This window comes from Sphaerodactylus townsendi, unplaced genomic scaffold, assembly GCF_021028975.2.
Source record: "Sphaerodactylus townsendi isolate TG3544 unplaced genomic scaffold, MPM_Stown_v2.3 scaffold_24, whole genome shotgun sequence".
NCBI lineage: Eukaryota > Metazoa > Chordata > Lepidosauria > Squamata > Sphaerodactylidae > Sphaerodactylus > Sphaerodactylus townsendi.
The window spans coordinates 736,279-751,227 of NW_025950407.1; the positions used below are offsets into that span (position 1 = coordinate 736,279).

The window sequence follows — 14,949 nt, forward strand, 5'->3', positions numbered from 1 at the left end:
CCTGCCAGCCCTGTTTCTGAAGCACATTTGGGATTTCAGGCAAAAGATAGAAGAAGAAGAAGAAGAAGAAGAAGAAGAAGAAGAAGAAGAAGAAGAAGAAGAAGAAGAAGAAGAAGAAGAAGAAGAAGAAGAAGAAGAAGAAGAAGAAGAGAGAGAGAGAGAGAAGAAGAAGAAGGAGAAGAAGAAGAAGAAGAGAGAGAGAGAGAGGAGGGGAGGAGGAGGAGGAGGAGGGAGAGGAGCTTGGATTTATATCCCCTTCTCGCTAAGGCTTACATAATCTCCTTGGGCTCCTTCCCCGTTCACAACAAACACCCTGAGAGGTAGGTGGGGCTGAGAGAGCTCTGAGAAGCTGTGACTAGCCCAAGGTCACCCAGCTGGCGTGTGTGGGAGTGCACAGGCTAATCTGAATTCCCCAGATAGGCCTCCACAGCTCAGGTGGCAGAGCTGGGAATCAAACCCGGTTCCTCCAGATTAGATACACGAGCTCTTAACCTCCTACGCCACTGCTGCTGAAGATACATCATCACAGTCTTTCCTTCCGCACATGCAGAATAATGCATTTTCAAACCACTTTCACAACTGTTTGCAAATGGATTTTGCTATTCCGCACAGCTTCAAAGAGCACTGAAAGCAGTTTGAAAGTGCATTATTCTGCATGTGCGGAAGGAGCCAAAAAAGTGTGGAGAACTTCACCATCAGCCATGGCAAGGTACCTTCTTGGAGCTCAAGGCCCTGATCGGATCATCTCACTGTTTCCTGGTGTCTGGCCTTTGTGGGTTTTCCGTGCTATGTGGCCGTGGTCTGGTAGTTTTTGCTCCTGATGTTTTGCCCGCATCTGTGGCTGGCATCTTGAGAGGCATGTCATGGTATGATGTGTTTCTCTCCATGGCACAGGAGAGAAACGCACAGTGAGGTACACATCTTACTGTGTCATGCCCCTGAAGATGCCAGCTGTACATGCGGGTGAAACGTTAGGAGCAAAAACTACCAGATCACAGCCACAAAGCGTGGAAAATCCAGGAAACAGCCAGGTGATCCAATCAGGGCCTTGAGATCTGAGAAGGTATCTTGCCACGGCTGATGGCGAAGTTCTCCACACTTCGAAAGACTGCGATGCTAACGTATCTTTTGCCTGAAATCCTAAATGTGCTTCAGAAACAGGGCTGGCAGGTCCACATGGGGAAATCCCCGGAGATTTTGCGAATAGAGCCTGAGGAAGGAAGGCCGAGGCCCCACAGCCCGGAAAACCTCAACCGCCAGCTGATTCCAGCCGTGAAAGCCTTTGACCATTCTCTGGTGTGGTTTATCTGGTGCACAGCTCCAGGACGACCTCTTAGAGAGCCAGCGTGGTTTAGTGGTTAAGAGCAGGTGGATTCTAATCTGGAGAATCGGGTTTGGTTCCCCCCACTCCTCCACCTTGGCCTGTCTAAATAGGGAGAAAAGTCCTCCTGTCACTCAGAGAACAAACTAAACCGCAAATTACAGAACCAAGTCAAGCTATCATTATAAAGCCCCGGGTATTTAAAATACCAATTGGAGCCGCAATTAAAACACGACAAACTGTTACAGTGACAAAGAAATCACCCATTAAAAGCTCAGAAGAATAACACGTGTTTCGACTCAGTGCCTCGAAGCAAAGTTGGTGTCTCTGGGAAAGGTATTCCCCAAGCAAGGAAGGATATTCCCCAAGCAAGACCCCGTTTCTGACCATTGCCTGCCTGACTTCAAAAGGGAGAAAAGCGCCTCTGAAAAAGATGTCAGATTCCAACGGGATCAGGTGATCCATTAGATCACCTTGTGCCAAGCCATAAAAGGCTCTAGGGATCAAGGGTTTAAAGGATGGCATTTAGTTAGATGTGCAAATATGAGCAGAAGTATCTGTCCACACAGCCAAACTACACGTGACGGCCAGTGGTGGGATCCAAAAATTTTAGTAACAGGTTTCCCTGGTGGTGGGATTCAAACTGTATGTAGCCAATGGGACTGGGTGGGCACTCCACGGGCGCGGGTCGGCATTCCGGGCGGGTGTTCCTATGGGCTGTGGTATGACGCAGTCAGCTACGCTGCCGTCCTTGGGCAGGAAACGAATGCACGCAGGCTCAGGCTGCCACGCACGCCGGTGCACCTCCTGCTAGACTGCTTCAAGTTCTCCCGCTACTGCTGAGAGGAGGGGCGTAACTAAGGCAAAAATCACATGGCAAAATCACCCATTAGTAACCCCCTCTCGGCACACACAAATACTTAGTAACCTACTCTTGGGAACCTGTGAGAACCTGCTGGATCCCACCTCTGGTGACGGCAGAGCGTTACACTAGAATCTGGAAGGTCCAGGTTTTAATTCCTGCTCTGTCACAGAGGCGAGTGGGATGACTTTGGTTCAGTTACGTACTCGCAGCCTAGCCACCCTTGCAGGATTCTTGTGAAGAAAAATGTGGGGGAGAACAATGTAAATTAATTTGGGTCCCCAATGGGGAAAGAGGCATGGTAGACATGTTGTAGGGTGTTGTGGGTTTTCCAGGTTGTATGGCCGTGTTTCAGTAGCATCTTCAGATGCAGGTGAAACGTCAGGAGAAAATGCTACTGGAACATAGCCATACAACCCAGAAAACCCACAACGCCCTGGTGATTCCAGCTGTGAAAGCCTTCGACAATATAATGTTTGGTGCTCGTACTTTCCTCCACACATAGTGCGATTCAAGACAACTAGAAGATTCGAAAGGATCAAAGTGATAATTTAATAATGGAACTCGGAGCAGCCCCGCCCCTTGGCAGCTCAGTGGGCGTAGCCCGTCTCCCCCTCGCTGGTGACGTCATCGGAGATCACGTCGTCGTGGCAACACGCGAAGCAGACCTCGCCCATGTCTTTCCAGCACAGGCGGCAGTAAATGGTGCCACACTCGGGGGTCGCACAGAGGACCGAGTTGGGGGTTTCGGGCAAGCCGCAGAGAATGCAACGCAGGCGGAGGAAACGCTTCAGGAACGGGAACCAATGGCCGAGCCGGTCCACGAGGGGCTTTTCCTGCAAAGGAAAGGGAGGGAGGTCCTCAGTGCCAGCCACAGAGAGCCGGCTGAGGGCGAAGATGTCCATTCTCTGAGGCTGAAATCTGTCTTTCAGACCGTGCTGTATGAAAAAATGGTGGTCGGGCAGTGGTGGGATCCAAAAATTTTAATCAGGTTTCCGATGGTGGTGGGATTCAAACAGTGGCACCGCCACACACACGCCCCTCCAGTCCCTATTGGGCAGGGAGGTTGCTTTAGTAACCCCTTCTCGGTACTCCAAAAAAAATCAATAACCACTTCTAGAGAAGTGGTGAGAACTGGTTGGATCCCACCTCTGCAAGTGGGGCTGAGAGAGCCCTGAGAGAACTGTGACTAGCCCAAGGTCACCCAGCAGAAATGTAGGAGCGGGGAAACACATCTGGTTCACCAGGTAAGCCTCTGCCACTCAGGTGGAGGAGTGGGGAATCAAACCCGGTTCTCCAGGTTAGAATCCACCTGCTCTTAGCCACTACACCATGCTGGCCCTACACTCCAACAAAATCAATAACCACTTTTAGAGAAGTGGTGAGAACAAGTTGGATCCCACCTCTGTGGTCGGGTATGACTCCTAATGGAAGCCATCAGAAAGTGGCCAGGAAGCAGCCAAGAATCCCCTGTTCATCATGCCAGGATACACCTCCAGAAGTGAGCCCCTCCCTCTTGCTTCCACCGGTTGGCCAGGAAGCAGCCAGGGACCACCTGTCCATCATGCTGGAATACAGCTCCAGAAGTGAGTCCCTCCTTCCCGCTTCCACTGGTTGGCCAGGAAGCAGCCAGCTACCCCCTGTCCACCCTTGCCTGCACACAGTTCCAACCAAGAGCCTCTTAACTGCTAAGATCTAATGCAGTGGTGGCGAACCTTTTCAAGACCGAATGCCCAAATTGCAACCCAAAACCCGCTTATTTATCGCAAAGTGCCAACATGGCAGTTTAACCTGAATACTGAGGCTTCAGTTTAGAAAAAATGGTTGGCTCCGAGGCGTGCGTTACTCGGGAGTAAGCTTAGTGGTAGTCGGTGGCTTTGCTTTGAAACAACTGTGCAACTCTTCCAACGGGTGAATCACGACCCTAGGAGGTTTGCATTTACATGCCAGAAGCAAGCCCCATGTATGCCAGCAAACGCAAGCTTACCCCAGGTAAAGGATCGCGGCATTTTAGTTCTTTTTTTGCATGAAAATCAGTGAGGTTTAAACAGTGCTTAACAGGGTTACCTACACTGCTTCCCCAAAACTAGGTCTTAGGTTTAATGCTAATAATCGAGCCCAGTAGCCCAGGCCAGCCTAGATGTGTGGGGAGGGGCCACTCTGTTTGCACATGCCCACAGAGAGGGCTCTGAGTGCCACCTCTGGCACCCGTGCCACAGGTTCGCCACCACTGATCTAATGTGATCAGGCTAGTCTGGGCCACCCAGGTCAGGACAAAACCATCAAGTCACGGCTTTGTCGGGTCTTCAAGGGCAAGAGGCTTCCACAGGTGATTTATCACTTTAACAGTGACCCTGGACTTCCTTGGTGGTCTCCCAACCGAATGCTAGCCAAGGTCACCCCTGCTTTGTTTCTGAGATCTGACGAGATCCAGCCCGGGTCATCCGGGTCAGAGGGCAAGAGCTTAACTCAGCAAAAGCACAGATGCTCGGCAAGGGCCGGGACAGGAACCGGACCGGCCGAAACCCTCCGGGGCAATCGAGCCCCTTTCAGATGCTGGGTTTGGCTGGAGGTCGACCGAACAGTTCCCTGTGGGAAGGGAGGGTCCGAGGCTGTTTTGTGGAGCCAACAGGAAGCCCTGCCCTGGGGTCCGCGCGCGGCCACGGGGGTGGGGAGCCAGAACACAGTAAACAGAAACGAGCAGGAAACCGGGGCGAGCCTCCGCTACAAAAATGCCACGGGTTTATTCACTGCTGCGTGAGCGGGAGGCCTCCGTAGGAGCCCAGAATTATAGATCTCTAGACTGCAGATATCAGTTCCTTTGGGGGAAAAATAACTGCTTTGGAAGAAGGAGGAGGAGGAGGAGGAGGTGTTTGGATTCATATCCCACCCTTTCTCTTCCTGAAAAGGAGACTCAAAGGGGCTTACCATCTCCTTTCCCTCCCCCCCACACAGCAAACTCTGTGAGGCGGCTAGGGCTGAGAGAGTTCCAGCGACTAGCCCAAGGTCGCCCAGCTGGCATGTGTCGGAGTGCACAAACAAATCTGGTTCACCAGATCAGCCTCCACACCTCAAGCGGCAGAGCGGGGAATCAAACCCGGTTCTCCAGATTACAGCGCACCTGCTCTTAACTACTACATCACACTGGCTCTCTGGAGGGTGGACTCTATGACGTTATACCCCACTGAGGCATTATGATTAAATCCCTCTCCTTTTCCCAAGCCCTGACCTCCCCAGGCTTCACCCCTAAATCCCCAGGAATTTTTCCCCACCTTGATCTAGAAATGCTACCCCCATTCCCTGCCAGTGGGCGGGGGGGGGGGGGCAAGGCAAGCCCAGGAAATCCAACTCAGCAAACCCCGGGAGCTAAACAAGAAGGGAACCCGAAGCCCCCGTGTCCCGTCTTATGGAATGCAAAACTCACCAGTCTTTTGTGCCGTCGGGATCTCTGGATGATGCGCTTCCGCTGCACCGTGATGAAGGCCACCCGCTGCCGCAGCATCTCGTTGTAGAGGAAGAGGATGCGCTTCTTCTCACGCTGCGCAAAAGGGGGACCAGGGGGGAGACCATTAGGGTGTTGTGCTTAGCCCCAATCAGCTGTGGCTCAGGGAAACCCAAGCATGCTAGTAAGAAAGTACAGGGTTGTTGTTTTTTTAGGAAAACAGAGATTTTGCGGTCCTTTTCATGAAATTGACAGCACTGAACCCCCAGAATGAGGTTTGCACACCACATGACAGAATGGCCCAGGCTAACCAGATCTTGTTACCCATTTGAGAAATGGTCAAAATCCTTGTCAGGAAAAAACTATAAGGCCTGAAGGAGAAGCTGCCCCATTTCAGAGGTTCTTGTAGTAATAGGAGAAGCCCTGGTGGGGCTAGGGGCCCAGAGGCATAGCTAGGGGAAATGGTGCATAATCTGAGTTTTGCTGCCCCATGTTCGTTTTGGTTTTTGTATTTTTTAGTGTTTTTCCATTTTCAGCCTGCAGGGGGCGCTGTTTTTAGGCTAGCACCATCAAAATTTCAGTGTATCTTTAGGAGGCTATCCTGATGATACCAGCCAGGTTTGGCGAAGTTTGGTTCAGGGGGTCCAAAGTTATGGACTCTCAAAGGTGTAGCCCCCATCTCCTATTAGCTCCCATTGGAAACAATGGGGGATGGGGCACCCCCGTTGGGAGTCCATAACGTTGGACCCCCTTGACCAAACCTCCCCTAACTTGGGTGGTATCATCAGAAGGGTCCCCTGAAAACTTCCTGAAATTTTGGTGCTGCTAGCCTAAAAACTGCGCCCCCTACAGCCCAAAAACTGAAAAACACTTAAAAATACAAAAAAAACCCTAAAAATTTTGCTCCCCCCCCCTCAGGCGCACGCCCGGTGCAATGCGTGCACCCCCGGCCCCCTCGTAGCTACGCCTCTGTAGGGGCCTCTTGGAGGCCTCGCATCTTGATAGGGTTGGCCCTCCTCCAGGTGGTGGCTGGAGATCTCTTGGGATTACAGCGGATCTCCAGAGGACAGGGATCCATTCACATGGAGAAAACGGCTGCTATGGAAAGTGGAGTCCAGGGCATTACAGTAATCCCTTCCCCATCACAGGGGTTAGGGGTGCAGAGCCCCCTGCAATCTGAAAATATGTGTAAAAAAGTTTGGCTCTTCCTTGGCAAAAGAAGATAATGACTTTGGATTTATACCCCGCCCACTCAGATGGGCTTACAGTGCAGTGCAGTGGCGTAGGAGGTTAAGAGCTCGTGTATCTAATCTGGAGGAACCGGGTTTGATTCCCAGCTCTGCCGCCTGAGCTGTGGAGGCTGATCTGGGGAATTCAGATTAGCCTGTGCACTCCCACACACGCCAGCTGGGTGAACTTGGGCTAGTCACAGCTTCTCGGAGCTCTCTCAGCCCCACCCACCTCACAGGGTGTTTGTTGTGAGGGCAAGGAGATTGTCAGCCCCTTTGAGTCTCCTGCAGGAGAGAAAGGGGGGATATAAATCCAAACTCTTCTTCTTCTTCTTACAAACTCCTTTCCCTTCCACTCCATGCAACAGGCACCTTGTGAGGAAGGTGGGGCCGAGAAAATCCTGAGAGAATTGTGACTAGCCCAAGGTCACCCAGAGAAGTCTGATATTTTCCTTTTACTTTAATGTTTAAAAATAAATGGTGTATATTTACAGAATTTTTAAAAAATATGTTGATATTATACAATACTATACATATAATTTACGCATATCTGAGTTTCCTGAACTTTTCCTGTGTCGTCTGCTGGCCTGCACATGTCATCCGTGGCTTCCTTAAAACTCCCAAAATATTCCCTTTTAATTTCTTATGCTGACCCGCGATATATTCCGCTGGTGTACCGGCTGCCAAGGGCGCCAGCACAAGACCTGCCGAACTGCAGGAGGTCGAGTCAGAGTGGGCCTTGAGGTTTCCCAGGCTTATTGTTTTGGGGGATTTCAACGTCCACGTAGACTCGGCCTCATCCATTCAAGTAGTGGATGTGGTACCTTCCGTGGCAGCACTGGGACTCTCCCTGGTTCATAGGGACCCAACATGTCACACAGGATACACACTGGACTTGTGGTTAAGAGCAGCAGTGGCGTAGTGGCTAAGAGCAGTGACTAAGAGCAGGTGCACTCTGATCTGGAGGAACCGGGTTTGATTCCCCACTCTGCCGCCTGAGCTGTGGAGGGTTATCTGGGCAATTCAGATTAGCCTGTACACTCCCACACACGCCAGCTGGGTGACCTTGGGCTAGTCACAGCTTCTCGGAGCTCTCTCGGCTCCACCTACCTCACAGGGTGTTTGTTGTGAGGGAGGAAGGGCAAGGAGATTGTCAGCCCCTTTGAGTCTCCTACAGGAGAGAAAGGGGAGATATAAATCCAAACTCTTCTTCTTCTTTTTCTTCTAAGAGCAGGTGCACTCTAATCTGGGGGGCTGGATTTGATACCCCACTCTGCCACTTGAGCTGTGGAGGTTTGTCTGGGGAACTAGATTAGCCTGTGCACTCCAACACATGCCAGCTGGGTGACCTTGGGCTAGTCACCGTTCTTCGGAGCTTTCGGGAAGGACTGAGAGAGCTCCAAAGAACTGTGACTAGTCCAAGGTCACCCAGCTGGCATGTGCTGGAGTGCATATAAGCAACAGCACCAAATGTTGTATATAAGCCGGCAAGGTCTATATTATGAATAAAATTCAAATAGCAGTATTCACAAAAAACTTTCCCAACAACCCTGCGAGGTTGAGAGTTATAGAGCGTTACTAACTATCGTATATATTTGAATTTTTTCATAATATAGACCTTGCCTGCTTACATACAACATTTGGTGCTGTTGCTCATATTTCTTCCTAGTTTGGTTAATTTAGTGTTGTATATGGTTTGTACAATCTCTTGATCATGTGTTGGAGTGCACAAGCTAATCTGGTTCACCAGATCAGCCTCCGCAGCTCAAGTGGCAGACCGGGGAATCAAACCCGGTTCTCCAGATTAGAGTGCACCTGCTCCTAACCACTTCACCACTCTGGCAATAAATAAAACCACAATATGGAAAGTTGCAACGTGAAGGGATAACTGTATATGCCACTGAAGAACCTCCCCTCTCCAAACCCCACCAGCCCCCCCCCCAAGAATCTCCAGATCTTTCCCAATCTGGCAACCCTAAACACTGACCTTGGGGAAATAGAAGGCAGCGATGACTCTCCGGATACGGTAGGCGTAAACCTGAACGAGACACAGCAGGAACAAGGCGCCCAGAGAGATACAGGAGGCCTGGTACTGCACTCTGGACATGCCCCGAGGTTCGGGCAGACACTCTGCAGAAGGCGGGTGGGAAGAAAGGCAGGGTGTGGATCAGGGGCCTCAGCACTCGGGGGTAAATTAAAGCAGTCAGGGGGTGACCAGAGCTGGCCAAAGTTTTTTGGCACTTTAAGTGGACTAGGACTTTGGCATCCCGCCCCTTTCAAAAGAGAGAAAAGCGGGGAGTCGAGAAGAAATGCTTTGCTTACCACCCGTCCAAAATGAACCATATAAATATAAAAATAAGATCCTCAGAAACCCTCCGCATGTAGTAGTGCAGTGATGGCGAACCTTTTCGAGACCGAGTGCCCAAATTGCAACCCAAAACCCACTTATTTATCGCAAAGTGCCAACACGGCAATTTAACCTGAATACTGAGGTTTCCGTTTAGAAAAAACGGTTGGCTCCAAGGCGTGCGTTACTCGGGAGTAAGCTTGGTGGTAGTCGGTGGCTTTTCTTTGAAGCAACCATGCAACTCTTCCAACGGGTAAATCACGACCCTAGGAGGGTTTACTCAGAAGCAAGCCCCAATTGGCAGGGGCTGATGGGAATTGTAGTCCATGAATATCTGGAGTGCCATAGGTTCGCCCCCACAGTCCTAGGAGGTCTCCAAGTAGGGTTGCCAGCTCTGTGTTGGGAAATACCTGGAGGTTTGGGTGGGCGGAGCTGCGGGAGGGAGGGGTTTAGGGAAGGGAAGGGAGGCAACTCAGCACAGACAAAGCCAAAGAGCCCAGCCTCTGAAGCAGCCATTTTGTCTAGGCGAACTGATCTCTACTATCTGGGAATCAGTTGCAATAATAGCAGGATATCTCCAGGCCCCACCTGGAGGTTGGCCACTGGACCCCTCGCCATTTCCACCCTAAGGTTCATGCCCAAAACTCTAGGAAGTTCCCAACCCAGAACTGACAACATTAAGATCCTTCGTCACCCTGATTCCAGCATAGCCGGAGGACTAGGCACCGGGGAGAAAAACAATTCCCACTGGTTGCAGGATCCACTCGTAAAAGAGCAGCCTCTTCCCGTGCCCTTCCCAACTTACGGATGTTGGTAGCCTCCATCTCCATCTTTGAGGAAGTATTCAAGGCTCCAATGGTGCTCCGGAGGAGTCGCGCCATCATCGTCTCCCCGCCGACGATCACTTCAAGGTGGTGGCTGCCTGTAGAAATGGGGGGGGGGGGTTTACAGATAATAGCTCCCCGACCAAAACTCCTCACATAATCCAACTGAACTATTCACGAGTGCTTTTCGGCACAACTGAACTATTCACAAGTACTTTTCAGCACATCTGAACTTTTCATGAGAGCTGTTTGGCCCAACTGAACTATTCAAGCATGCTTTTCGACACAACTGAACTATTCGGCACAACTGAACTATTCACGAGTGCTGTTTGACACAACTGAACTATTGACGAGTGGTCTTCGGCACAACGTGAACTATTCACAAGTGCTTTTCGATGCAACTGAACCATTCAAATGTGCTTTTCGGCACAACTGAACTATTCAAGCGTGCTTTTCGGCACAACTGAACTATTCAAGCGTGCTTTTCGGCACAACTGAACTATTCGGCACAACTGAACTATTCACGAGTGCTGTTTGACACAACTGAACTATTGACGAGTGCTCTTCGGCACAACTGAACTATTCGGCACAACTGAACTATTCACGAGTGCTGTTTGACACAACTGAACTATTGACGAGTGCTTTTCGGCACAACGTGAACTATTCACAAGTGCTTTTCGATGCAACTGAACCATTCAAATGTGCTTTTCGGCACAACTGAACTATTCAAGCGTGCTTTTCGGCACAACTGAACTATTCAAGCGTGCTTTTCGGCACAACTGAACTATTAGAGGCACAACTGAACTATTCCACGAAGTGCTGTTTGACACAACTAGAATCCGTCTAACGCAGGTGCTTTTCGGCACAACTTGAACTATTCACGAGTGCTTTTCAGCACATCTGAACTTTTCATGAGAGCTGTTTGGCCCAACTGAACTATTCAAGCGTGCTTTTCAGCACAACTGAACTATTCGGCACAACTGAACTATTCATGAGTGCTGTTTGACACAACTGAACTATTCACGAGTGCTTTTCGGCACAACTTGAACTATTCACGAGTGCTTTTCAGCACATCTGAACTTTTCATGAGAGCTGTTTGGCCCAACTGAACTATTCAAGCGTGCTTTTCAGCACAACTGAACTATTCGGCACAACTGAACTATTCACGAGTGCTGTTTGACACAACTGAACTACTGACAAGTGCTTTTCGGCACAACTTGAACTATTCACGAGTGCTTTTCGGCACAACTGAACCATTCAAGAGTGCTTTTCGGCACAACTGAACTATTCAAGAGTGCTGTTCGGCACAGGGAATAGACTTATGCATTACAAAATGGTTTACAAACTTACTTGTCAAACATTAAGAACTGTTAAATTATTAGGGACTGTGGTCTGTACTGCTGTGTACAGCTTACTGTAAGTAGGATCCTATTATGTAATTCCTCCACCGCTTAATTTCTCATGTGAATACTCATGCTGCACTTCAGTTCTTTCTGATAATCCCACACTTCCACAATCCTAATGCATTGGGAGGACTATAAATTAATAACAATAAATAAATAAATAAATAAATGCTGGCTGTTGCGGGTTTTCCCGGCTGTGAGGCCGTGGTCTGGTAGTTTTCGCTCCGAATGTTTCACCCGCCTCTATGGCTGGCATCTTCAGAGGCATGTCCCAGTAAGATGTGTTTCTCTGCGCGGCACAGTGCTCAGTGTTTTGTCTAGTTGGGTTTCTGTTTTGTCCACCATAGGTGCAGGTGAAATGTTAGGAGCTGATACTACCAGGCCACAGGCCAGAAACTCACAATAGCCAGTTAACTACGGTCGTGAAAGCCTTCGACAATACCGTAAATAAATAAATTCCCCCTATGCCTGGTCCCCCCCTCTTTCCATCCCTCAAATACCTCCTCTTACATCAATCCTTTGGCTCGAACCTTTTGCCCTTTCTAAGTGGGGTTGCCACTGTTTTGGACCTACTGTGCTCCTGCGCCTGACATTCAGAAATGCAGCGGAGGATGCTGTATACTTCCCATAATTTCACCAGCTGCAGTAAAAGAGCGTGATCCTAGTCTGTGGGCCAAGCGGGGCATGCAGAAAGCAGACCATGTGGTCATAGTGATCCAGCGAACAGTGGAAAGGGAGAGCTACAACCCAGCCTGAGAATGAGGAGAAGGGAGGTGAATCCGTCCATACCTGGAATATTGTGTACAGTTCTGGGCACCGCAATTCAAGAAGGATATTGACAAGTTGGAACGGGTCCAGAGGGGGGCAACCAAAAGGGTAAAAGGTCTGGAATCCATGCCCTTTGAGGAGAGACTTAGGAAGCTGGGGGTGTTTAGTTTGGCGAAGAGAAGTTTAAAAGGTGACCTGATAGCCATGTTTAGATATCGAAAGGGATGTCATGTTGGTGAGGGAGCAAGCTTGTTTTCTGCAGCTCCAGAGACAAGAACCAGGAGTCATGGGTTCAAGAGACTCCACCTAAACATCAGGAAAAACTTCCTGACTGTGGGCTGTTTGACAGTGGAATGCATTCCCTTGGAGTGTGGTGGAGTCTCCTTCTGTGGAGGTTTTTAAAGAGAGGCTGGATGGCCATCTGTCAGGAGTGCTTTGATTGTGTGTTCCTGCATGGCAGGTGGATTGGACTTGATGGCCCTTGATGGGTCTCTTCCAACTCTATGATTCTATGAACACATGACACTGTGTTATGTTGAATCAATGCTAGTGCATATTGCCTGCTCAGACTGGAAGCTGCTCTCCAGGGTATCAGGCACAGCGGTTTCACAGCACCTCTGCTCTGAGCCTTTTAAGTGGAGATGCCGGGCATTGAACCAGGGGCCTTCTGCATGCCAAGCAGGGTCTCAGGCTGAGATCTGTTCCCCTGATAAAAATGGTTGAGGTCCCTCCCTGTCCCAAACCCCTCCCTGCCCAGGCCCCGCCCCACCCCCAAACCTCCAGGGATTTCTCAACCTGGAGACAGTAAATCTATACACTCACCCTGCTGGGTGGCTGCATTGGGAAACTGTATCAAGTCCCCTTGCCCAATGTGGCGACACAGCCAGCATTGGAGGAGGAGGAGGAGGAGGAGGAAGAGGAAGAGGAAGAAGAAGAGGAGGAGGAGGAGGAGGAGGAGAGGAGTTTGTATTTATCCCCCCCTTTCTCTCCTGTAAGGAGACTCAAAGGGGCTTACAATCTCCCTTCCCTTCCCATCCCTCCCACAACAAACACACTGTGAGGTGGGTGGGGCTGAGAGAGCTCCGAAGAACTGACTAGCCCAAGATCACCCAGCTGGCGTGTGTTGGAGTGCACAAGCTAATCTGGTTCCCCAGATAAGCCTCCACAGCTCCAGTGGCAGAGGGGGGAATCAAACCCAGTTCTCCAGCTTAGAATGCACCTGCTCTTAACCACTATGCCACTGCATTATTCTTACGAGGTTCTCCTGGCCTTTTACGAGATTTTGGGATTCCCATGTGATTCAGGGGGAAGCCCTGAGCTCTAGTCTGGCTTGAGAAGGGAATTGGGGCAGCCAACAAAGGAAGGAGTTTTGTCTGCAGGACTGGAAGCAGGTCAACAGAAATGAGGCGGGTGAATGGCGTGAGCAACGGCTCCCCTTTGCTCCAATTAGGAGGCCCTTCAGGGGCTGCTTTGGAAAAAAAAGATGGTTAATTTGCCAGCCCCTGCTTTTCTGCACGCGCTCTGCAGACGTTTCCAGCCCATTCAAAAAGATGTAATCTCTGGAGGCCCAGAGGAAGAAACTGAAACGGGAGCAACGTGTTTTTACAGGATGCCCCAAAGCTTCCCGAAGTGGGGGGAAAGGTTGGTAATTTCAGGGGGACAGGAATTGCAAAATTGGGTTGCCAACTCCAGGTTGGGAAATTCCTGGATGTTTTGGGGTGGAGCCTGGAAGGGCAGGATTTGGAAATGGAGCTCAGGAGGGGCATGATGGGAGTAGAGTCCACCCTACGAAGTCACTGTTTTCTCCAGGGAAACTGGTCTCTGTAGTCTGGAGGCCAGTTCTAATTCCTGGAGATTTCCAGGCTGCAGCTGGAGAATGGCAACCCTAAACAGATACTGTGCATCCTTGCAGGAATGGCCTGTTCTTTAAGCTCAAGGTGATTCAGAAGCATACCGGGGGGAAATGGTGCCCGGGGCAACACCTGCTCAGGGCGCCCCCTCGCCCCCCATGCCCTACTTACCTCAGCTGGCGGAGGATGGTGACAACGGTCCCAAGCAGCCTGGGGGGGCCAGGCCCAGAGGTGGGATCCAGCAGGTTCTCACCAGTTCCTGAGAGTGGGTTACTAATTATTTGTGTGCCAAGAGGGGGTTACTAATTGGGTCTGCTTTTCCGTTAGAAATTCCACTAGGTCCAAAAATCATAAAGTCCTGTTGTTTCCTATGTGGCTGGTGAGCGAAGGTAGAAAATGGGATAATTCTCCCTGTTGGGCTGTTTTAAAAACATGTTCTAGAAATATGGTCAAGTTCCTTGTTTAAGGAAAGTATCCTTCTTTTGATTTCTAGAAACAAAATTAAGTATTTGAAAGTATTAAGTATTTGACAGGCAGTCAATTAGAGGAGAAGTAGTTGTTTCTGTTGGCAGCAGACGATAGGACAGTAATGGTGAACCTTTTCGAGACCGAGTGCCCAAATTGCAACCCAAAACCCACTTATTTATCGCAAAGTGCCAACATGGCAATTTAACCTGAATACTGAGGTTTTAGTTAAGAAAAAATGGTTGGCTCTGAGGCGTGCGTTACTCGGGAATAAGCTTGGTGGTAGTCGGTGGCTTTGCTTTGAAGCAACCATGCAAACGGGTGAATCACGACCCTAGGAGGGTTTACTCAGAAGCAAGCCCCATTGCCAGCAACTGAGCTTACTCCCAGGTAAAGGATCACACTTTAGTTCTTCGCATGAAAATCAGTGGGGTTTAA

The 14,949-nt window shown here is 50.0% G+C and overlaps 1 protein-coding gene across 2 annotated transcripts in view; it reads right to left on the minus strand.

Annotated features, from left to right (window-relative positions):
• Positions 1-2,268: 2,268 nt before the first annotated feature.
• The window catches only part of DCST1 (DC-STAMP domain containing 1), a 34,440-nt gene continuing 21,759 nt past the window's right edge, over positions 2,269-14,949 (minus strand). For both annotated transcript variants that reach the window (XM_048482844.1, XM_048482843.1), the window contains 4 exons: positions 10,007-10,123; positions 8,842-8,984; positions 5,608-5,721; positions 2,269-3,019 (listed from right to left, as the gene is read on the minus strand). In XM_048482844.1, coding sequence (XP_048338801.1) covers positions 2,774-3,019; positions 5,608-5,721; positions 8,842-8,984; positions 10,007-10,123 — 620 coding nt within the window. In that variant the 3' untranslated portion in view covers positions 2,269-2,773. The remainder of the gene's footprint in view (positions 3,020-5,607; positions 5,722-8,841; positions 8,985-10,006; positions 10,124-14,949) is intronic.